Here is a 25560-nt window from a genome sequence, read left to right on the forward strand (position 1 = left end):
TGCGTATCTTCGCAGTTTCTGAATCGCTGCTGTGCTGTACGGAATTTCTGTCACCCCACTTTCAGCGCGGGACCAAGGACAGATATTGACCCGGCTTTTATGAAGAGTTGCCCCCGTGAAAGTAGCTCCTCTTCATTGAACGCGGGGGGGAGGTGGGAGAATGAGGCCGTGCATCCGGCGATGAAATTGGGGGAACCGGATGGCCGGGCCCGCGCCTCTTCCTGTGCTTTTAAGCTTCGCGGCCGCTGTTCATTCTCAACTTGTTTCTGCTAATAACAGAGTCACACTATAGTGGCCGCCTACCTGCTGGATGCGGAAGGAGGGCCTCCGGCTCGCTCCTTCCTGGTGTGATGACACAGTGACCTAGGGCGGCTTATGGGGGCGGGGACATTGAGCCAGCCAGCCAATCAGCAAATCAATCAATCAATCAATCAATCAATCAATCAATCAATCAATCAATCAATCAATCAATCAATCAATCAACCAACCAACCAACCAATTAGCGAAACAATCAAGAAGTCAATCAATCAGCCAACTAGGTAGTCAATCAATCACTCAGTCAGTCACCCAATCAATTAATCAGTCAGTCAGTCAGTCAGTCAGTCAGTCAGTCAGTCAGTCAGTCAGTCAGTCAGTCAGTCAGTGAATTAGTACTCGGGACACGCAGGTAAGACTCAGAGTTATATTCTATGCTAATAAAATCCTCATAAAGCCGGAGTCTTGAGCATGAGATGTAGGAAATGAATAAAAAGGTGGCAATACATGTTACATCCTGCAACCGTGACGCACTCGGCGTATCTTCGTTTCGACAAGTACAGCGGTTTCTTTGAACAGCAGAAGTTACCGCGGTCGTCATTCATTCATCTACTCATTCAGATTTTGCGATGCGCTATACTTACGTATTCGGTAGTAGAAGTGTTGTGAACTGTGTAACCATGGTGCAGCATGCGTGCCGCACACGAGAAGGCAAAGCTCAAGAGGTGACCTGAAGTTGTGTCCTGTCGTCTTTCTTGTGTCCGTTGTTTTCCGCTAAACAAAGTAATTATGGATTCGCACCAACTAGCCCGCCAACGCATTGTGCTCAAGAAGGCGTCCACGGGTTTCCACCTCCCTTCCCCAACCACGTCCATACTGTGCCTACGTATACATGCCCCGACAGAGCTTAATTAAAGCATCGCGTATATTTTATGCTATGTCACGCTTGTTCAATACGAATAGCGAAAAAGAAAGATCGGTGGATCTCGAGCTTATGCGGAAATCGGTGCTAAGCGAATTAAGCTTTCTTCGAAGTTTAAGCGAATGCTAAACCTAGATGTTTGTACAAAATCACACCAATTGAATGGACTTGCACGCACCTCTCTGTAGCCGGCTTCTTCTATTTGCTGTAGCGGACTTCTTCACTTGTGTGTGTAGGTCAACGCTCGTCGCACAATGGACGCTCACGTCCCAGTTTGTTCATTTTACTCGGCTGCTTCTGTTGCCGACATGTTCGCTTCTTGCCTCTTACCCTGTGTCCTGCTTGCCTACTCGGGTACATGCCAGTTCTGGGGCAGCTGCCAAAAATGGTCTAGTTAACCTCTCTTCCTTTTCTTGTTTCTAAAAGGGGAAGGAGACAGAAGAGGATCTCGCACCTCTTCCCTTTCCCTTGATCTCACCCGGGGCACGCAATAAAGTTTTTATTCTCTCTCTCTCTCTCTTGCCAAGAATGGGCACCGTAGCCAAATGGCCCGAGTTGTCTGTCGAGGCACATACGCAGCTGTACATACCCACTCACTCTCACGTAAGCAATTTTTTCGCACTTTCTCGTGCTAACCCTCCGGCCGCATTGCGATCGAGGCGAGCTGCTTAAACACCCATGTAGCGATATTTCGGCGTGCCAAAAAAGTGAAGAAAGAAAGGCGATAAAGACACCGGGTGCTCAAAGTTTAACCCTTACAGAAATATTGCATGCCATTAAGCTCCATTCCAACACACATTTTATTAAAGGCAACAAAAGGTCAATAAAAACACAAAAGTATACATATAATAATTTTTTTTGTAAATGAATTTGTTGCTCTCCGCTAGTGTCTCGCGTAACCCACGATGTCGCTCAGAAAGTTAAAATTCGACGAATCGGCGCGAATCAAGCGATTCGTTTTCAACCTCGATTAGCGCGCCTCCGTTTCACTGACGCTGTCGGCATTTCAGGGCTATTCATTTACTCAACGGCGCTGCTGGCATTGGCGACGTAAACGAGGCTGCGCGTAAAGCTATCGGAAAAAAATCGGCCGTGCTACATGAATTCGTGCAGCGACGTTGGGCCAATCATCAGCGGTAACAATCACATCCTATCTGAAAACGAATGTAGGAAATGAGTATATTAGGCGAAGCAACTGATGGGCCGATATATTTGCCGGGCTCTTTAAGTCTCAGCGCGTTGACACACAACGCTCCACTTATAGTTCCTTCCCTTGAAGAAATATACCGCAGCTGTTCACACTCGCTATAGCGCAACATAAACTTGTCGTACGGCGAGCCAGACCGTCGGCCAGCGCTACGAAAACTGTCCGCAACAACAACAACTACTACTGCATAGAAATACGCGTTCTCAGCCATTCTGTAATTACCTTGGGCGTGCCTTAATTGCGTGCCAAGTGCTGATAGTACTTATAGCATGTTATAAGCGGGTCTACTAGCGCACTTTATACGTGCAGACATTATTAAGCGCGCCGAACTGTGATTTCCGTACGACGTATATATCTTGCTTGCAGATCTCTGTGAGCCGCCCATAAATGTCATCCTTCATTACCGCCTCATTATAGTTCGCGTCGCGTAGCTAGAACATAATTTCTTTTTATCTCTCTTCTGAAATGCATATACATCCTTGGACTTTTCATTGCCGTTTGCCACCCATTCGTGAGCAAACTGGTCCCGCATACCTGCATTAGAGCCTGTTTAAAGATTCCCTATCAGTATATCGACCGAACGCCGTCCTGGTAGATCTTTTTTTCTGTATTTCTTTCTCGTTTTCTTTCATTTTCGTCCTTTGATTTAGTTTCAAGATTTCAGCTTATCATTGTAGCATGAACGCGTTCCTTTTCCGATCGCAATCCCGTGTTTTCTATTGTCGGGCTGTATATGCGTTTCTTTTTTCGTTCTTTTTTTTCATTCTCCCGCAGAATTTTCGTGCATTTTCAATGTACTATGTAGGAAGAGGTGTGCAGCGTCTCCTACATGCAGGACGCAGCATTTGCATAAACTCGTTTAAATAAATGAAGTTATTTCGCGACTCCCTCCCCCAGCGCGGCCTGGTTTCGTTGGGCGGGGCAGATAGCAATATAACTCGTGTGCCGAGGTTTTGGGCGCACATTGAATATTGAGCGCTTCTGGACCTAATCTCTGAATGACGTGTAACTTGGGTGGCAATAATTTATCCGCCCCCCCCCCCCCTGTCTCCACTCCAGTAAAAAAAAAAAAAAAAGCCTGCTGACTTTAACGATTCTGCAAGTTCTTAAATCATTTAGTGCGACGGCGGCGGTTTCTTACTGCGAATACTGGCATCTTAACAAAAAGCAATTTATTTATTTATTTATTTATTTATTTATTTATTTATTTATTTATTTATGTTAAAAAACACTTGTTTATTCTCGTTCGCGGCGAAGTTCGAGGTCCCTTTCTCCATTGCAAAGCGCTGCTGAGATAGCTGGCTCTGGTGTATAGACCGTCCATGCGAGGAGACCTAGACCTTCGCTGTACAGCGCTACAACGACAGGCGCGACGACTGGCGGAAACAGGTGTCCCGAGGCGAAACAAAAGTACACGTGTCTGCGTGTTCATGTACGTCACTTCGGTAGAAGCACTTCCGTCATGCTTGCGGCCGCCAAAAAAAATTTAAAAAAATGGAAATAGAAGGCTATAGCCGCAAGGAGAAGAACACATCCGGTTCACCTTCGTGTCACCGTAGACACACGCAGTTGCTGCGTTTTTCACAAACGTTCACCGAACATCTGCTTCGCTTAGTTTTTTTTTTTTTTTTCTATCTTTGCGTCACATGTTATAGGCCCTGGGTGCTTTGTACTCGCACGTAAGTTATCTTTCTTTTTGGAAAATCATGGTAACATGGACGCAGAAGAAAAAGAAAAAGAAGAAGGAAGGGACAAAGAAAGGAAAAAGCATGCGGATCCAACGCACATGTTGGAATCTATGGGAATTAAGCTAAGCTTTAGTGCAGCAGTTCGTTCAATGCTACACAGCTAATTACGCCGACGCGTATACGTTTATTTTCATCCTGTACCGAGTGCAACCGCCCGCAAAATATTCTTCGTGCACAACAAGCGACACAACAGTCGTTTTCTCCCGCATCTTTTTTTTTTTTTATGTTGATGCCCGCACTGTACACTTGACGAGTAAAATCTTGCTTGGGCTAGTTGGTTCATGCTTGAAGTAGTAAAGGCAAGGCGCAGAAGACCAGGACTCTGTGTTCTTCTTCCTGACTCCTGGTCTTCTGCGCCTTGCCTTTACCACTTCAAGCATGAACCAACTGGCCCAAGCAAGAGTTTTACTTGAGCATATTTCTTCTGCATTGGGTCCTTTCTTTCAACAAAGCTTTCGCTCCGATCCTGCCATTTTGTGCGTCAACCTGATCGCCGTCTCAGCTTGCCAGTTTCGAGTGGCACCGGTCCTGTCGTTTGTGTTCTTCTTCTTGAGTCATGCTGGTCTTCTGCGCCTTGCCTTTACTACTTCACTCTTGACGAGCTGTGGCGAAACGCAAACGCCAAGTCGGGCGTATGCGTTTGCGCGAGTTGTTCCGCGCCGTGATGTCACGAGGGCGAGGAGGATGTGCGATGCCCGTCGAGGGCACAACGCCGATGACAGGCGATGGCCCACGTGTAAGGATTCTGCATCCTTTAATTGCGTCGCACTGGCACACGCCTTCTTTAGGATATTGGCCATGAGTGGACCCGCGTGCATCCAGTAGAACGTACCGAAAGGCTAAAAAAAAGTGAAGTGAATAAAAAAAAAAAGAGACGTTGAATATGATGCAATATTCTGATAAGAAGTCTGTGTGCTTCAGAGATACCTAAGAGCGGACGTTACAGACTGTAAAATAAGTTACACCTTTAAGAATGAAAAAAAAAAGGCGTAAATCTGTCTATAACTCCCACCTTTGAAGTCTGAGTTATATAGATCGCACCCTAAGAATGTGAGTTATGGACACATTTACGGCCTTTCTCACTTTTAAGGGTGTAAATTACTTTACAGTGTGTGTTCAGGTTCTATGTAGAAATTTTTTTCGTTAATTGTTATTACTATTCACGCAGAAGAAGAGGTGCGCTTACAATGGCACTATACTTTGTCGGTCAGTACACAGGAGCTGGAGCCCGCGTGCTGGTACACGTTGCATTCGAAGCACGTGTAACCTTCGATATCCACCGAAATACCGACCGACCCAGTAGGAAACAGCAACAGGTACGCAGCAGCATGCATGAAGCCATGCCAAGCCAAGAAGGGTAGGGCCCAAAGTAAGCTTCGCTTTAAAACCAAGCAAATCCCAGTGGTCCCACGAACTGTGTAAATCGGCGCAAGCGACGCATTTGGCAAACTGACATGGTGAAAACGGGCGCATCTGGATCGGAGACGCGCTGCGTAAAGAACTTCTTGCTGGGCAAGTTGGCATTGATTCACTATATACGAAAGGGCGCTTTGTCCCGTTGTCCTCTCTTGTGCGCTGCGTGTTGCTTTTTTTGGCGCTTTTAAAAAAAAAATAGCCGCTGCAAGGACTTCGGCGGCAAGCACGGGATCCCTACCGTCAGCGTATAAGCGGTGGAGAGAAACACAACGCAGTGCCACTTATGTATTGTTAGCGCCAGAGTTTTCCAAGGTAACTCAGGGCGCTTTGATTGTTTAACTAGCACCGGAATGACAGTTTGTCAGTTAGGCATCTGTTTGTTATTAGTGCCTGTGGCTTCAGCGTATGGTTATGTCTCTACTTCACAACGCCGCACCTGCCTTTTATTGGCCTAAACATCGATGCAATTCTATATATATATTTTTTCTAAAAGTGGAACGCAATAAGAGTTTGATCACATGCATATTCACGGCGAACCGTTGCATTTATAGCGCGACAGTTCGTCGAAAAAAGAAATGATCAGTATGCAAAGTGACAATTAAGGTTGACTGATGCCAGAAAGACGAAGTTTGAGGCGGATACACGCGCTGACCATCATTTCTGCGTCGACCGTGAAGCGCCGTCCTTACCAACTCCCGTGGCCGCTATAGCCCCGAAGTTTCCTGCATTAATTTTTGTGGGAAGCATTATGACCGCCACCAACCACAGCACCTAAACCACGGCCTCCGAGATCGCGGACAATCGCCAGCATGCTTGCGTGCAATCTTGAAGGCCATGATCTATACCGCACTGTTCACTACGATAATTTCTGGCGAGAACTGCGGCGCTGGAGAGTTCAGACACTATGGAAACCATCTTTTGTCCATGGATTTGCGTAATGTTCGTTCTCGCCGCTTCAAACATTCTTGTGACGCTATTTATTACACTATATCTTCTAAATTTCCAAACATTCACAGTTTCTTTCTTTTTTTTAATGCCGCAAGCTGCATACACGCGTGGTCGCTTCAAAGAAAGCTTCTCGTTAAAAATGGGCATGCGCCAAAGAATGTGACGTCATGTACACGCAACGGAAGTTCAACGAGCTTGCCAAACACGGCTCCTACACGATAGCGATTTATTGACGGCGCCGAAGTGCGGGCAGCTGATGAGATGTAGCGAATGTGAAATTCGAGTAGCCGCTGGGGTTTTCTTTTTTTTTTTTTTGGTCGATGCTTGCACAAAAACACATGAGGTGGGGGCATGTCAATTTCCGATCTCGCGCGTGCTGCTAATCTTGCGTCGTAAATTTTAAAGCGATGCATCAAGGTTAATTTCCCCGCACCGTGTGTCTTTCTTTCTTTTTTTCACGCAACAATGCACCGCTATTTGTTCACGTTTCGTGCTTTGTTACTTTTTTTTTTCCTTCTTGAATTTGCAAGCGCATTTGAAAAGCGCTATATATAGCGCTTTTGAACACCTAAAATTTATCGCAGAAGCATCCACACCCATTTTACTGCGAGAAAACACTTAGCCATTTGATGTTCCCCTTATTGCCGCAACATTTGATCTTCGTGGCCATTAAGGTTTCCCCGGCCGGGGTATAGCGGGTTAAATCCTGCGCCACTCGTAAAACACGCAGATAACTCTCCCGAGTGTTTCAGAGGCTTCAAAGAAAACATCTACAGACTCTCTAAAGCTGTCGTAAGGGTGTGGCCCGTGGATTGAAATGCGTTGTGCTCGCTCACTGTGCAGCGCTGTATACGAGTCGTCAGGCCTGCTATACAGCTGTAGTGCTGCAACAGGACCCGGCGACATAGTCTGTGTACGTAACTGACAAGGTGGGCTTCGAGTATACGCGGTCTGTATAAGGGCGCTCAGGTAATAAAACTTGAGCAGCGTAAAGACGCCATCGCAACCATATAAAGATGTGTTCAGAGCAAGCATCTCGTCTTTTCTTTTCTTTTTTTTTTCACGCAGCGCACGTTTGCAGGGGCCAGCTTGCTTCTTCTTCTTCTTCTTCTTTTTTCACTGCCTTTTACATTTGCAGTCCGAAAGTCGCATCCCGCTTTCCAAACTTCCTGCGTTTCAAGTGCCACCGCCGTTCTTGCGTTAACCCGCAAGCCGTCCACCACTCGGACTGGCCTTGCATATTTATACCCCTGTACAACCTACGGTCCAGCTGTACACTAGCCCCCGAAGACAAGTCTCATTGCATTCTTTCTCTTCTCCTGCGCACTTTCTAAACGTTTCACAATCCTTCGCCGCCCGCGAGCTTGCACAAGATCCTGTTTTATGACTTTCTCTTTGTTTTAACTGCGCCGCCTTTATCCCAGACTGCCGCCTTTCTCCTTACTTGTTTAGTTCTGTACTCGGCAACGTCAGAGATCGTGCCACACCGTGCACAGCTCGGCTAGAGCGGACTGAGCTTGGTGCGTCAATGTGCCCGATATGTAGAAAGTGGACGCCTGCTGCGGGAACGTGGAAGAAGCGAATAGAGCCCTCACTAAATCACTGCAGGGTGTAGTAGGACAGCAGGGTATAGTAGGACAGCAGGGTATAGTAGGACAGCAGGGTATAGTAGGACAGCAGGGTGTAGTAGGACAGCAGGGTGTAGTAGGGTAGTAGGACAGCAGGGTGTAGTAGGACAGCAAGGTATAGTAGGATAGCAGGGTGTAGTAGGACAGCAGGGTGCAGTAGGACAGCAGTGTATAGTAGGACAGCAGGGTGTAGTAGGACAGCAGGGTGTAGTAGGACAGCAGGGTGTAGTAGGACAGCAGGGTATAGTAGGACAGCGCTTGTGGTGTCGTCTTCTCGCCTCGTCTCCCCGTCTACGTCTTTTGTACTGTTAACACCAGGATGTAAAACCAACAAGCCCAAGCTGCTATTCTAGGGTATAGTAGTAGAAGCGACACACAGCTGGTGTCGGCTCGTCAGGATTCCGATATTCGCAATCTTGTATTCACGTGAGAACCTTTCGTGACTGGTTGACATGCCTTGACTGTTTATATATATGTATACACGCATGAAAACTGTTTTCCTGTCCTTGGAAATGAACCTTTCTAATGCAGGAGTAACTTCTTGCCCTAGATTTACCTTCACGATGTATAAAGTTATCCTGCGCTTGGCTGTAGATGGGTGGCATTAAAAGGGGTTATAACTGGAGAAGCTGGAAGCAACACACCTTTGGCTGCTCCGCATCGCTTCGTGCAAAAAAAAAAATAAGCCTACACTTCGCGTATTCGAAGGTGGAGAAAACGGCTCTTTCTGTTACAGAACTGCCCGTGTTTCACACCAAATAATAATAATAATAGAAACCAATATTCTTAATTTTTTTATGGGGGAAGCGAGGGGGTGGGTCGAGTAGTAACGAAAAATGAATAGGGTTATGCGAATATTCAAAAATTTCAAGTGCGAATCGAATTAGCCTTTGCCGTCTATATTCGCTCTGTCTGTAGACATGTGCCTATAGAAGCTTTTCTGTTGGCTCACAGAGTTGTTTAGCTATTTATTTTATTTACAAAATACTGCAGGCCCAAGCTACGGCCCATGCAGGAGGGGTATCAAAAAGGTTTACACAAGCACTGGTAAAAACATCAAACAGAAATCATCGCAAATCATGAAGAGAGAGAAAAAAAATGATATATACATAAAGATGACACATAAATGAGCACCTTATGGCCGTGAAAGCAATTATGAACATTGCAAGATTGAACATTGAGCACGATGTGTAGCTTATGCCAGTTTCGTGGCGCCGACAGTGCATGCTGCCCGCGTTCAGCGAGTCACATATCGCAGTACGGTTTCACGTATAAGATGCTGGGTCCGTCGTTCTGTAAGCTCCTCGCAGCCAACGCACGCGTGTCTCGTGCGCCGCGGGAGCCCCTACATAACCTGCACGGCGTCAACGTACGTCTTCGGCGACGCATGTCTGCGCAGTAGTTGTCGCCGGACGTCGACAAGTAGCCCTAGAGAGAGATAGGTGCGTGCTTAGAATTTTCGATTCCGTGCAGGAATAATTAGGGCACCGCGCGGCGATTCCGCCCGTTGTCACGTCTGCCGACGCGTGGCCATCCATAGGCGTGCGTAAAGTCTCCAGCTATATAGTAGCCCGCTGGAGAAGTGCCTCTGTATACGCGTACGGCTCTCAGGAGCGCCCTAATTCTGCGTGGCGATAAGAGAGAATCGTGGAATCGCATACGGCGCTTTTGAAAGTCTGTACCGCGTTTTCCTCTATACGTGACCCGCGTGGGTCTGTTCTGTGTCAGTGCGAAGTCTTTCTTTGCAGAAACGTTGTTGGCCCGTCTGGTAACGCTTGGCAGAAGGTCGAACGGTGCCGCTTCGCGGACAGCTGCGTGCAAAATGCTTCGCATAACATCGATTCCCGCAGTGCGTGGTATCCGCAAATTTCTCCCTCGTTATCGTTATTATTAACATCTGTTAGTGCGTTCTGAGGGGTCATCACCGCGCCTGCTGCTACCATGCCCATCCGACCTAAAGACCGGTTGCGGTCTTTAGGATCTTGCCAAAACTCCTGTTAGGGCTGTCGTTGTAAAGATTATACTGTACTCTTTCAAGGGCATGACGAGAAGGCATGCCTTCTCGGTTGCCACAGCTCGATAAAAAGGCATGTCGAGATGAACCTCGACGTGCCTTCTCGTCTGACTGAATAGAATATTATTTATCTTTTTGTATTTGGTGTCCCTTTAAGACGATCGATTTTCACTAATTGGTTTTTACGTACGAAAGCAACACCCGGTCCATCGGAGAAGAAGCGCCGCCTAGTGGAAGGCCGCAGATTAATTTTGACCAGCCGGGGTTCTTGAACGTGCACCCAAATCTAAGTACGCGAGCGCTGTGCTTATATATTCGTTTTTTAAGAGCCGACAACGTCACGTCCACGTGCGCACACAACACGCGCAAGCGTACCAGTCCCTATTCGATCTCATAGGTGAGCACATCTATGTATAGGCTTCCTCCAGAAACGTTCTTAACAGCTCGCAGTGCACAAATGTGTATAAAACGACTTCGAATGCAAGGCGCGCACCGCAGAGAAGCACGCGTAAACACTGCGATCGATGCACGTCTCACGGGTTGACGCGAGCTTTGGCAGGTGCTCCATCACGGCGCGCTTAGCGGATCTACTTAAGATGCGCAGACCGGGGTCCACGCGGATCTTCGTTGGCGCAGCGGGATGCGCGATGGGGAGGAGCGTCCCCCGCTGCGAGAGTCGATGATGCTCGGATAGAGAGCGCCGCTTACGGCGTAAGCTGTGCATTGCCGTATGCGGTGTAACCTCATAGTGTCTCGCAATCGGCTGCCCTCGCGCCGAAGCTGATTCATTGGTCGGTGTCAAGATCTGCGTTTCAGGGGCAATAAAGGTACGGCTCGGAGACTGCGGCCGCCACGCCGTCCTCGCTTATGTTGTAGCCGCGTGACCGCCGTCCCGTATAACGCATATACCGTTCAACTCGTCCCAGACTCGCAGCTGAAGAAAAACAAAACAAAACAAAAAACAAAACGAGAGAAATTGGTATTCCAAGCACTGGATGGGAATCACTGTTATGCGACGCTTTCGAATGCATAATCTGCTTAAATTAGGCGGAACGCATCACGATGGGGGGTATATCTGCGTTAATGCGATAGGGCTGTGCGCTGTTTGCGCGGGGCGATAACGCGACGCCTATAATTTGTGCGCGTGTTTGTTGCGACCGCTGTTGCGCTGCCTGCCGTGTGGGCACCTCGAACCTGCCGGAGGTGAGCTGCGTGCGACGTTTTTTTTTTTTTGGTATTCCTTAAGCACCTTACTGTGGCGTCGCCAGCAGCACCGGTCGCAAGGGAAGCGAGGAAAACGAGACGCCTCTCCAAAACGAACACCGAACCACGCTTCATCGTTCGTTCGAATGTCGCACGCGCCGAACTTTACTGAACACACACGCTCACAAATGTTCGTGCCATAGTGTTTTCTACAATAATTGCTAGAGCGAACGTTATGGCGTTGGGATCGTTCAGCAACAACGATAATTATGGTTAGTACATGGATTTGTCTAACCTTCGGGCTTGTGGATTCAGACGTTCTTGCGGCTTCGTTTATTACGCTTTATTTACCTTCACTGGCTTATACTTGAAACCAATCTAAACTCGTCTCTATTTCTTTAATTGAGAAGGCAATAAGGCTCTGCAAACAGGCATAATCGCTGCCAATTGCAGCTGTCCCGCTTGTCCGTGCGTCCGTGACGTAACCGTTTCAATATCGGGCCTCTGTGCTATGGAAGTCCTGTGTTCGAATCCTGCCGTCGGACAATTTTAATAATGAAATTTTAGTAATTCTTATTCAGTTATTTACAACGCCGTACTTTCTTGAAAATTATCAGTTTGCAAAGTCGCAAAGCCGTTCAAAGACAGAAGGACAAAGTTTGGGCAAAAAATCCACGCGCATAACCATCATTCCCGTATGGCTGAACCCCCCTGCTTGCAGCTCCCCGTATAGGATGGATGGACAGATGCACTTGAGCTTCCCCTTTGGAACAGGGCGGTAGGTTACGCCACCAAGCTCTTGTTATTAGGTTATCTAATGCCCTTCCTACCTATGTTCAAAAAAAAAAAAGGAAATGAATCCCCACGATGAATTCCCATAACCAAACTTTCTGAACCCCTATCGCGAACTTTGTTTTTGTACGCCTCCGTTGTTTGTCGTTTCCCTACTTTTCTTACATCAATCTTCCAATCGCCTCTTACTAATCCCTACTGCGAACATGTTTACTTTCCCCCTGGTCTCGCTGAAAGCCCAAGAGCTTCGAAGACGCCAGAGGCGCCTAAATTGACCGTTGGGCAGATATGTCTTCCCATTCTAATAAAACATGCTCCATCGTTTCCCTATAGCTTTGCCGCAGCAAGCACGTGCTTCTTCTTCCTTGGTGTATCTCGATTTATAAGTGCGTGCACTAAGGCATCCTGATCTCGCTCCGAAAAGTAAAGCGCTTCCGTTTAGGTTGTCATAAATTGTTTCTTTCCGGATTTCGTTTTTTCCTCTTGAGTAGTTACTCATAGCAGGTTTATCTTGTCACGATGGATGTCTGTCGCATCCCTACCATTTTTGCTTCCATCACTCGCTAAGCCTTGTGTTCCGGTGCTGCTGTCAACTGTGGAGAGCTTCAGCTCAAGGTGCTGTGGCGTCCCGTAAAGAAATGCTGTGCGTCGTCCAATCCCGAAGCTGGCGCACTAAATAAAGAATCAAGACAGCAGCAGCTCTCGCAGAGTGCGCAGAGGTAGGCAAATGATGCTTCGTAATAATTGGGTTCGAACCGTATACCAATGCTTTTCCGGTGTACTCGTTATGTTTCATCTCTCAGCTAACCAAAAGGCTCCAGCCGATGGCAGCGCGAGAACGAAATAAAGTACAATTTTCACGGCGGATAACATCAGCTGTCGTGAAACATGCTACATGTTTCGGATTTCCGCAGAACTGGTTTGGCTTATTCAAGAAGCAAACAGTAAACATCACTTATTGCTGATTAAGTTCATCGAGAGAAAAGGACAAATTAATGTGGATATATATTTATGTCCGAGGTATGCGGTCAAACAAAGATTACGTCAAATATTGTTTTTGCGCGCATGAGCTTTCCGCTAAACATCTTCGTGTTGCTCTCTATCTATCTATCTATCTATCTATCTATCTATCTATCTATCTATCTATCTATCTATCTATCTATCTATCTATCTATCTATCTATCTATCTATCTATCTATCTATCTATCTATCTATCTATCTATCTATCTATCTATCTATCTATCTATCTATCTATCTATCTATCTATCTATCTATCTATCTATCTATCTATCTATCTATCTATCTATCTATCTATCTATCTATCTATCTATCTATCTATCTATCTATCTATCTATCTATCTATCTATCTATCTATCTATCTATCTATCTATCTATCTATCTATCTATCTATCTATCTATCTATCTATCTATCTATGTGAATAAACTCGATTCAAGTTCAGAGCTGTCCATTGCCTATTGTCTATTGCTATTGCCTATTGTCTCGTCACTCAGAGCTTGTATATAGCAAACTACGTTTAGTTGCAATGCACCATAGTTTCCTGTCATGACTATAGAAGCCGCTGCCCCAGCGTCCGCTGTGCTGCACGCAACAAGAGCAGCGAAGCACGCACGTGGCACGCTGAGGCAAGATCGAGTCGCCCCGAAGCAAGGTCGCACCGGCGCGCAAATTGTCACGTGCGTTTGCAATAACAGCGCCAAAGGTTAGCTCTTTGCAACGCGCACTTTCCTTCGAATCAATCAACCTCTGTATGCGCGAGATAAATAAGATAGTGAAATTTTAAAGAGACGAGCAGTTTTTTTTTCTTTCTGCTTCTTCTTTTGCCTGTGTTGCCAAGTTGCGAAACAAAGGCGATACGTGGCCCCGTACAAACTCTTTCCTTTTTTTTTCTTTTATTGGCCGTTCATGGAACCGACGAACGGGCGAGACTCGACGACGCTTGAAAGGCACACAATCGCGATCTGAAAAGCGCGCGCCTTTGTCACTTGTCACTCATGCAGCCGGACTCCATCGATTACTCGGATCAATGCGATGCCAAATGGCGTATACAATGGGCTGCGGAGAACCCTCCTTTCGTGTTCGAAGGTTAGCTCGTGCTAACGTGACGTTTAACTCTCGTCCCTGAACGCCGCCTGCGGGGTAGAACTAACTATACGCGCGTTATAGACTTCTGTTGCGGAGTGCCTTCTCTCGCGAGAGGCGACCTTTAATCGGCAAGGGCCCTATACGAACACGAGAACCCGCGCTAGCTATGCGACGCGTCATGATTGTTAGCTTTAGCGTGTTCCTTGCATTCCTTCTGTGCATGTGATCACTGATCGGATAGTGCTCCACACTTGGGTGATACCGGGCCTCGCTCGGGTCACTGTTTCGAATAACAAACGTTTCTCTCTCTCTCTCTCTCTACATACACACTTGGATTCATTGCGCTACATGGAGGTGTACGCTGTTTCGAGTTACGAAGAGTATGCGACTGCGGCACGCTGAGGTCTTGCCGTATGCGCGCGGCGAGTGGTCAGGCCTCGCCGCTTTTCTTAATGTTATGGATTCAAACAATCTCCGCGGCGCGGAAAGCAGGGCTCTCATTCACGCTGCGTGCTTTGTTATCGTTATGCTCTTGTTATCGTGATCGTTATTCACGCTGCTTTCTTTGTTTATGGCACCAAGGAGACACAATATGTGGCAGAGCGTCTAAATTCAATTTTGCGCTGATACCGTTTTAATTTAATTTGGAACAAAGTTTAATTAAACAGAGTTAAGCAGAGTTTAATTTGAAACAGAACAAATGGCGCAGTCCCTGCCCTTCGACTCGATTACTACCCGAAGGGTCGGGCAGTAGTAGTTGTACCCCGACTCACGATGTGCAATAAACTGATAGCACACCATCACGAATTACCTTCTACACAGTTAACCACTTTCGAGATACCCGCCTCAAAGGTGTGCTACGGAACACAACGGAGTTTCATCTACGAATTACCTCAGTTTTCCTAAGGCACTGCATAATAAAACGAGCTCGGTTTTTAGACACATCTGGGCGGGGCCTCCCCTTTTTTCTAAAGTTGTATCCGACTATAGTTCTCCAAACTACAGACAGATATCGCTTTGTAGCGATGCCCCCTCCCCCCTTCCCCCCAAGGACTCACTACTGCGCGCTAGGACGAATTGAGATATTCCGAGACAGCACCAACGCGTTCAAAGATAATGTAAACCGGTGTATGGGATGCTCGGTAAGTCTATATAGTCAATTGGATTCCTTCCAGCCAGGAGAAGACTTAGTACATCGGCCAAATAAGAAGCGAGGTAAGCAGAAAGGCTTCTCTGTTGAAAGACTTCAGGAGACCGTATACAGTGTCTATAGGATCAGCGCGATCCTGTCCGTGGCGTCGCCACCAGCACCACGCTGAATCGGACGAAGCTCTGATCGAAACAAGAGGTGTGACGTCAAGAGAAGTTACAGCAGCTTTTACGACACCCCGAAAGGCTCGAAAACGACGTTTCGTCGCTTTAGCCGGAGCGTAGTTAGTGTTCGTTCTTACGTTGTTAGTTAACAACTCTGCTGGTGTCCTCGGTCTAGTCGGTGACCGCTAGTTCCGTCTTGACTTCACATTATAACCGTACGTGCTTTACGTCTGCCCGGCTTTGCTGTATACGATTTACCGGTGAAGAATATGAACTCGGTAGTTTTCTTTCCACTCGCTCTTCAAAATAAATTCGCCGATGTGCCGGAGCGCTCCCAAATTATGGGGCAGAGTGTTCCGCGTGTTGGGCATGCATCCGTATATATGCAAATAGTTGGGTGCATGGCGCGATAGAGACTGGCTCAGAAGCCGTAGCTTGGCGACAGCTACGAAATTCGACAGTCGAGTAGCAGCTTTGCCCCCGAGGGCAAATAAGTATAACGAGGGGGACAGCGCAATTCCTGGCACGTAGACAAGTTTTCTTTTTGTGCAAAGCGCGCAACCTCGAGGCAGAAATCGTTGCCGGCGGGAGGCGTGCGTTTGCTCTGTAAATATAGGAAGCCGGTGCGGACTCTCGCGATCGCCTGCGGACGGAAAACCCGTCCGTGGCCCGTACGCGGCCCCATGTGTCGAGGCTCTCATTTTCGGTTAAACGACAGCGCTCGGCTACACTTCCTGCGGCGAAAAGGCGTTTAGTTTGACGCCCGCGGCGCAAACCGCGAAGGCGCTGCAGAAGTGGCGCAAGAATGTCATCTTTCGGGTGTGTATACACAGTGGAGCGACCGTTTACTCATAATTTGTGTGCTTCCTTGTTTGCTGTTTTGCGACGGCTGACGGCAGGTCACCTTTTAGACGTGCTGTTTAAGTGACATAAGGTCGCAGTTTTTATCGCGATGGCGATTCATTACGAGGGCGCTCGAGGCGCGGCCGTGCTGTCTCGCTAATCGACGGCGCATGCGCTGATCGCGTACGCTAGGGTTAGGCGGCCACCGGACTCGTGGAGCGGCGTTTGGCTGCAAAAACGACCGAGCGTAATCGGCTCCGTTAGCGCGGGCACGGCGTTTTGCCTCCCGCCGCCGCTGGCGCGTTCCCGCTGAGCTGGTGGCGCTGCTGATATCGCGCCGGCGTTGTGAGACGCCTGGTACATAGCTGCCAGGGCGATGTTTCTCCCAGCAGCCCTTGTCTTGCGCACGTTTTGCGTCGCGCTGACACGTCGTCCCCGCGTGTGGTTAGAACACCGTCCGGAAAGTTCGAGCGCAACGCCGTCGCCATCAGTCCTTCGACCCCTTCGGGCGGATCTACCGATTTATTCTAGTACGTAAGCATTCTACAATATATATATATATATATATATATATATATATATATATATATATATATATATATATATATATATATATATATAATGTGATTGGTAAATATGGCTTTATGGCTGCAGTGACATGCTATGTGTGTCTTTTTGTGCTTTTTTTACTTTTTGTTCAAGTGCTACGTTATTGGCTCGCGAACGCATCTCCAGCTTTATTTGCACAACTGATACCGCAAGACGCGTGCAGGTAGACGTATAGTGAGCTGGACGAAGAGGCCGGACGCGTCGTGTTGTCGACTGCTCGTGCTGCAGCACCACTCGGGATGATTTCGGGCTTCTGTTTCGTTAACAATGGCCATTGTTCAGTGTTTCCTGCTGCTAAACGCGAACATTTTGCGAATTCGATCGTATCGGTTGCAGTGCACGCGCTCGCCCGTTTTTTTTTTTTTGCTCTTTCTTTTTTTCTTTTTTTAGGTGAAGCCTTGACGCCATGACGCATTTCACTGTCTCACTTGTCGTGTAGTCGCGCTGCCCTCGGATCGGACGACTTTCTCCCCGGACACAAAGACGCTCCTATCACGCACAATGAACTTGCTAAATTCTTTTACTTAGAGAGAAGGGTTTTCCCGCCACCTCACTCCTAGCTAAGCAGGCCGCAGGCGGTCACGTTCAGACTCTTGCAAACGAACTCCTGCCCAAATCCGGCGTCCTTTAACGGCGTATATCCCGCGATTTATTGGAATTATTCTTGCGTGGCCTGTGGTGCGGTTGCTACTTTGCCTCATGTGCTCCGGGAGTGCGGGTCGCTGGGTCCGAAGTTCACCAAGGAAGAGTGGGACGCGCTCCTGCGAAGTCCCGTCTTTGAGGACCAAATCCTGCCCGTCCAGCGCGCCCGCGATCGGGCCGGAAGGCTAGATCTGTCAGTCCCGTCGTGGGATTAGCCGGGTGCACGTTTTATTGCGTTTTGCTGGACCCAATAAAAGTTCACTCACTCACTCACTCACTCACTCACTCACTCACTCACTCACTCACTCACTCACTCACTCACTCACTCACTCACTCACTCACTCACTCACTCACTCACTCACTCACTCACTCACTCACTCACTCACTCACTCACTCACTCACTCACTCACTCACTCACTCACTCACTCACTCACTCACTCACTCACTCACTCACTCACTCACTCCTGTCTGGTGACAAACAATTGTCCCCAAGATACGAGAATATGCTAATAAAGTGTCTTTTTTTTTCTTTCTCGGCGATCTCTTCTTTTAACGTGCGCATGCTGCTTGAAACCTGGCAATGAATTAGCGTGTCACGCGACCTTGTGGTTGAGATAGTGCATGAAAGATAATGTCACCCTCCCCTACAAATGCTATAAACTCTAGGCAAATAAATGAATCTCTGTTCCCACCACAACATCTTCAGCATCTGCTGTCGATCCTTATATTGCTCTTCTCGCAAATGTAGGCTCGGGTAGTGAAGATCAATATCTGTGGGGCACTTCTTGCTTCGTCAGTGTCGCCATTTCAACTTGTTTACCTCAATCGCCGCAAGAAACATGGTGGGGTCGAGCTTTCCAATGCTAAAACTTGCGAGGGGACTTATTTCTGTGACCATCCTTATCTGCTACTCTCCGAGTGCCTTTAGCGAAATACTGCGCAGCTGTGAAGCCCGCACAAGAAGAAAGGAGAATGTGGAGTGTTTAAACAGACGTTGGAGGTTCTCATCTCGCGGTCATAATAAAAAAGTAATGATAACAAGATGAGTCGTCGATGTTGCTTTGGGACTTAGTCGTAATAGAAGCACTTAAAATGACATTCGGAGATAAAAAGCGCTTCGGCCGTAATAAATTCCTCTCGCTCTCTCTCTATCTGGTGATTGATTACGCAGTTTTTCACTCCCCCCCCCCCCTTTTTTCAAAAACAGCATTCTCAGCTGCCCCTACATTAAACTTATCAGGCCATGTGGAATGTTAACATCGCGCCGTCAGCTCCTTAGCCGCAATTACACCTGGTCTCGCGCTTTCAGTGAGAGAGAAAGAAAAAAAAAACGCGATGAAGTGCACAACGTGGCGATGCTTTGAGGAAGAACCGCGAAATATCAAATGGCATGGAGCGTCTTTCGCACAGTCCTGCTGCGCTGAGCATTGCTTTAGCAGGATGACCACTGGAGTCATTCCCTGAATTCAAAACAACAAGTAAAAAATTTGGGGGGAAAATAAGAGCGATAACGGAATGTAATCGACGGCAGGAATTGGGCTCGACCCAACCATCCGTGCTTCCTTGCTTCTATACAGATGCCGGAAGTATCACTTCCGGGAATGAGGCTCATCTATTCCCAACCCTTGGTCCAGACTCCGCTCGCGTTCTTTTTTTTTTTCCTTGCACGTTTCTGTGTAGAGAAAGAAGTCGATGAGTACGGCGGGGCTTATTTGAGTCTGGCTTGCCTCAAAGCACGCTTCTTCCTTCCATCCTGACAGCTACATACTGCCCTCTTTTCAGGTTCCTGCACACCGGGAGACCTATAGCATCTTTATCCGCGACCAGGTTTCATCCTTTCGTGCCACGTCGCGTTCTTTCATTTTTACGCTGTTATATATGTATCACTCTCTTTATTCGTTTCACTAGGAAGAACAGAAATAAAATTTAAAATATAGGCTGTGAACATGGTTGTCCGTTTGCGCCTCGTCTTGTGATTTCCTATCGTTTCTTTCGATTAATTTTTTTTTCTTCGTGCTGGAACACATTTATGTGGCTTCCTGAGTGTGCCTCTGTCGTCCGTTTCACCAACTCGCTCTCGCCGCAACTTTCACTCCATTAGTCACTTGTCACTTTTCTATTTCTCCTGCCGTGAGCTGTTTATCGCGTGAGTGGGTGGCAAATTAGGATTATCGGAGGAACTGTATGTGAGAAAGAATGTGGTCGTTTCTTTCATTTCTTGCATATATATATATATATTCCCAGATTTAATGCGTCATGTTCGTTTGTTACATTCGTGAACATTTCTTCGCAGCAACTTGCCTAAACTTGATGATCTGTGGCAGTGAACCAGATGCACGAGTGACAGTCAACTATAGGTGTCGCACCATATATAGACTGTGCACGTCAAATCTTTTGGCTCCTTCATGTTATAGCCGTGACTTTAATCACAGTTCTTGAACCACGAACGAGCACGACCTGTGTGTGTTTTGTAGCGAAAAGGCGGAAGGGGTGAGGGGGGGGGAGGGGTTGAAATATGCGCTTATTTTTCGCGGTGCACCGATTATTGATCCTTAGGTTATAATTTCGATATCCGGCAAATGAGAAAGAGCAATCTGGTTGGACACCTTGCTTACTTGCTCTGAATGAACTACATTCCACGATGAATCTGTACATGTATGAGCCTGTCATAATATGAAATTAAGACAAAAGATAACCTGCTTTAATAGTCCTCTAACTGGTCTGTAAGGAAATCGAAAGGGAAAACGGAAAAGAAGAGGAACCTAGTTTTCTTAGCTGACTGCCAAGGGAAACGTGTAAAGCGGATTATACAAGAAATACTGAGATTATGAAAACCGACTGGTGTTGCTATTGGTGATATCTGTAAGCGAAAATCTGAGCATGCAAAGAAGAAGAGAACGAAAGAAACGCAGTTGCTTAAGGTAAAGGTGGACGATGAACCTCCTCTGATGGACACCATAACTGTATCTCTCAAGGCTATATAGACACTTAAGAAACTGTTCTCCATAAGCACTGGCGACGGCGTTCTCAGGTATCCTCGTCTCACCGTACTAACGAAACATGGTGCCACTTTGCTTCATTCGGCGGTGTCACGTTATCTGTCGTGTTCAGCATGGCATAGCCAGCTAAAAAAAAAAGAATAAAGATAACGTAACCAATATATCTGCAGCATTGAAACACTGGCCCGTGGTTTAGTTGGGAATAACCGAGACTTCCTTCGTGCTGACTTCCGTTGCTAAATCGCTGACGCGTGCAACATCCTGTAGAGGCGAGGCACGGTATATTAAAGCGAACCCCGAGGTTACACCTATACGCAAGAGGCACACAACCGCGCATGACGCGCCAGTCGAATGAAAAACCGCACGAAACCCTGTTTACAAGCGAAAACTGAGAGATCGAGACAGACGCCCAAGGCGCGCGCTTGCGCGCTGAATTTCTAATCCGACGTCGACCTTGGCAGCACGCATTGCCGCATACTTGTGCGCTTCCCCGCTAAAGTTGGAGCTCTCGAAGACACCTGAGGATATTTATGCATGCGTTACGCGCCGCGCTTTCCCAGAACGCGCGCTTTCCCAGATCGCGCGTTTCTTGTGGCGCGCGCACTCGGTCGCAAACACGCGGCGAGTTATTTGGCAACGAACGTTTGCAAATCGGCGCCTCCTTCTCAGTGCGTTATCCGCCAGCGTTCCGGGGCTCCGATGGTTTTGCGGGAAGCTGCTGAGCACGCCAGGGACGGGGGGGAGACGAGGCGAGAAGAGTCGTATTTGCCGTCTCACCTATCCGCGTGTCACACAGCATGCGAAGAATGTGACACGCGATCACCGCGTCTCTCGACGCGTCTTGGATATCGCTCGCGAACACGGGCGCGCGAAAATGGAAAGGCGTTCGCGCGGTTTGCACGGCGCGTGCCTCACTGTACGCATGAATTCCCACGAGCGACCCGCAGCCGGCGGTTTCTTTTCTTTCTTTCTTTCTTTCTTTCTTTCTTTCTTTCTTTCTTTCTTTCTTTCTTTCTTTCTTTCTTTCTTTCTTTCTTTCCTTCCTTCCTTCCTTCCTTTCTTTCTTTCTTTCTTTCTTTCTTTCTTTCTTTCTTTCTTTCTTTCTTTCTTTCTTTCTTTCTTTCTTCTGGTGACGGGTTGTCACGAGGTCTCCGCACGTAGGAGCTTGAACGAGTCGCGGAGGATTTGGCTGACAGGCGGTTGCTTCGTGCGTTGTATGACAATATGAGCATCAGGTCACGCTTGTTCACAAAAAAAGCTGTCACGCTAGAATTGCTCCCAAGAGCAAATTCCAGCCCATACCGATGCTCGACACACTATCGTGCGAAGGAGTGCCAGCCAAATGTTAAGAGCACCGAGGAACGAAGAGCCTTGTGAATTTTGCGCTTGTAAAATATGAGATGAGTGTGAGGAAAGCTTGCTAAGTTGGGCTACATTTGGTACCAGTGGGTCAGTGTTTTCTTAGCATGAGTATGCGTGCGAGCCTACGGAGGAGGAGCCTTTCCGACGTGAGCTTCGAAGCCGTTGTGTTCTCTGAAGAGCATCCGAAGGCCATGGCCAATTGAATTGATTGAATTTAATTTAATCTGCCACAAATCTGCGAGGAAGATCACGCAAAAAAACAAGGGGGGGGGGGGGCTGTCTGCACGTTTCAGCTTGTAGTGATCCTGACCGCCTCATACACAGGGCAGCGTGTACGATGTGCGACTGTCCCAAGTTACCTCCTACGTCCTGCAGCGGATACACAGAATCTATGTACAGTACTTCGGACATGCCTTGGTACTAATGGCGGCCGTGATCATGCGCTTAAATCAGCACTGTTGTGACTTTTAAAAACTTACCAAGTTGACGAACACGAGCGATGAGCAACGATCAACAAATTTCATAAAACACCCTGCATCATCTGCGTGAAACAGACATCCATATAATTTCATTCCCACAATTACATTTCGCATGGCAAAATACATATGAAAAAAATCTGCCGTAGATCTGTGTTTGACCTCACCAAATCCGCGCAGAGCAGTTGCTCGTGTCAGCCGGCTTGTAACGAGAGCCGACAGTGTACTTCAAAAATGGGCAGGGGGGCTTGCCCTCCTTCCCTTAAAAGTCAAGCGCTCTTTAAAAAGGGCTTGCCCTCGCTGATAATGTACGCTACTATTTTACTACGCTACTAATCTATTATTGCACTTACTAATCCTTCGGCAAAGCTTCCGATAAGTCGGTGTCGATACTTCGAGAGCGATCAAAGGCGCACAAAAGAAGAGGTTTCCTAACTCGTTTCTCTCTTCCGACTGGCCGACACAACCAGTTTCTTTCGCCGTACACTGCTTTGCTTTACATAGTTCACTCTGTATAGCTTCGTGCTACCGTCGGGAGGATGGCACCTTTCTTTTTCGAGGATTCTTCCTCCACCTTGCGGGCCTCTTATATCTGCCCCATATTCACCGTGCGGAGCAGACGGGGCGAAGTGTATATACAGTGTAGGTGCGCCATTGTTCTTGTTTGCTCTTGAAGTGCGACTCGCGGATCGGATGTATAGGTGTGCGGGGCAGGGAGAGAGCCGTGCTTGGAACGGGACGCGCCGGGGTGGGAGACGCGCCCGGCAAGGACGTCCTTGAGGTCACCGCGACGGCAGACGCCCCGTCGTCGTCGTTGCCGTCTTGACGCGCGACGTTAAACGGGAAGCACTCGGACTCCCTCCTTCCCTCCCTTGACAACCGCTGCTGATCGCTCTTTCTTTTCTTTTTTCTTTTTGCTCTTCTTTCGCGAAGCAGAGCGCGCGGCATTCCGTACACGTGCTTGTCGCCGGCGTATTTATAATGGTGGTTCCACGACGGCTTGTATGACGCTTCCCGATTCGAGTAGGCGCGTTTTTAATTACGAAATTTAATTGGCTACATCTTTCGACGGGTCGTATGTTGGCAGTGATCCAGTATCCGTGTGGTAACGAATGCTGGTCGTCGAAGTATTGACGTCTCTTTGAAATGCGTGTTGCAAAGGTTCTAGATGCGGTTGCCTCGTGGGCTTTTGGCGCAGTTGCCTATGTACTTATTTTTTGTTTGTGTTTGTGTGCATTCGTGCGCGAGCGGGCTTGTTGTGTGCAGGCGACTTGGGAGTGTTTTGTTGAAAAGTAGCAAGAAAACCCGCCCCCCATTAACTAGCCAAACACTAGCTTCTCTAAGCTACCTATACCGGTAAAGTAGTCAAGAAAGCATCCAAACGGTGGCTTAATTACCTGTATACAAAGCGAAACTCCGCTCTACGCAACGCGAATGCGAGGGACATGTTCGAACGATTAACTAGTTATTACATCTTATCAGTTGGAAAACAGGGTCTAGTTGTGCTTTAGCCGAGTGCCCGCTTCTGTCATCGCTTCTGTCATAGTGCAAGACATGGATGCTTATGCAAAACGTAATGGTACCACGATGACGCCGGATGTTTATTTCGAACGCAGGCTAAACGCGACTGAGCAGTAGAAGAGCCGGAATGGAGTTTACAGGCCTCAAAAGTAGCACCTAAAGGTAGCCAAGGGCACAGCCGTACCGAAAATGATCTGCGGCGGCTTGCGAAGCAGTGAAGCAGTGACGACGACGACGATGGTGTTATTGTTGATGATGATGACAATGGCAATGATGATGATGGTGGTGGTGGTGGTGGTTATTTAAAGAAGTATATCCCCCCGCACCCACTGTGGGGGATGGACCGAGAGTCGGGCGGTTGTACGCAGGGTTAATCACTTTAGAAAAGAGAGAACTTGAAAAGGCAAAACTGCAAATAATAGATTAGTGTGCAGCGGAGAAGTGCGACCACACGAATGGACGAATATAGTTGCAAAGAAATAAAGAGCATATTCGTTGAAAATTTAGAATGGAAGTAATTCAGTAAAGGATACGTTAGGAATGGTAAGAGAGAGAAATAACTTTTATTTATATAGCCGGCAGATTCGTGGGGGGGCCAACCCCGCCTAGATGGCGGCCAGAAGCCCTTGAGCTCTAGCGGCATCCTCGGCCTGCTGGACAGCCAAAAGTTGGTCTTCGGGGGCCGAGCTGAGCAACACGGTCTCCCACTGCTTCCGATCCTGAATTTTTCGGCCCTGTCGTGGCGCCCGAGGGCAGGCCCAGATAATGTGATCCAGGTCCGCCCTTTCTTGACAAAGTTTACAATTGGCCGAATATTGGTCTGGGTAATAATGATTATAAGACACCGGGTTCGGATATGTATTTGTTTGAAGGAGGCGCCATGCCACCGCCTGCTGCTTATTGAGTGATGGGTGTGCGGGAGGAAAACGCACCCTTCCCAATCTGTAATGATTAGTAATATCCCTGCAGCCAACCATCCGGTCCCCTGTCAGCCCCAACCGCGGCGCCCCGGTGGCTCGGTTTGTGAGTCCTCGAGCCACGGTGTCGGCCGCCTCATTGCCGGGGAGAGAGGAGTGCGCAGGCGCCCAGATGATATGGACCACCCGCTCACCGCGAAAGTTTGCCAGGATACGTTGTGATTCCGGCGAGATGCGTCCCTTTGCGTAATTTAAAATGGCGGTTTTAGAATCACTGACTATTATCGTGGCCAGTGTGGAAGCCATTGCGAGAGCAATGGCCGATTCCTCAGCCACCTCGGCTCTGTTAGTTTTAATAGATCCGCTAGGAAAGAAATAATTGGCCTGGTATATACGCTTTATGGTTTCGATTAACTCACACACAGTGCCAAACACGTCCCTGCGCGCCTTTTCTTTTATATGTTTTTGCAACCGGCGTTCGGAGAATGAGTAGAGATTGCCCACTGCACGATTCGCAGGTCCCCGCGAGTGCACGGTGGAGTGCTTTTCCACGACTGCCGCCGAGGCTTAAGTGGCCGCCTCGTCGCGACAGATTGTCAGGGCGCGTGATTTGCTTGAAGTGTCCTTGCGATGGTGCCTG

The 25560-nt window shown here is 47.9% G+C and overlaps 1 protein-coding gene across 2 annotated transcripts in view; it reads left to right on the forward strand.

Annotated features, from left to right (window-relative positions):
• LOC139056264 (carbonic anhydrase-like) overlaps window positions 1–25560 on the forward strand; it is a 123036-nt gene that overhangs the window by 31941 nt on the left and 65535 nt on the right. The window contains exon 1 of one of the 2 annotated variants that reach the window (XM_070534348.1): window positions 5548–5644. The exons of the other annotated variant lie outside the window; for it this stretch is intronic. Coding sequence (XP_070390449.1) covers window positions 5587–5644 — 58 coding nt within the window. The 5' untranslated portion in view covers window positions 5548–5586. Of the gene's footprint in view, window positions 1–5547; window positions 5645–25560 lie in introns of those variants that run through there. 2 annotated transcript variants of the gene reach the window in all.

Source organism: Dermacentor albipictus, chromosome 2 (assembly GCF_038994185.2).
Source record: "Dermacentor albipictus isolate Rhodes 1998 colony chromosome 2, USDA_Dalb.pri_finalv2, whole genome shotgun sequence".
NCBI classification, from domain to species: domain Eukaryota; kingdom Metazoa; phylum Arthropoda; class Arachnida; order Ixodida; family Ixodidae; genus Dermacentor; species Dermacentor albipictus.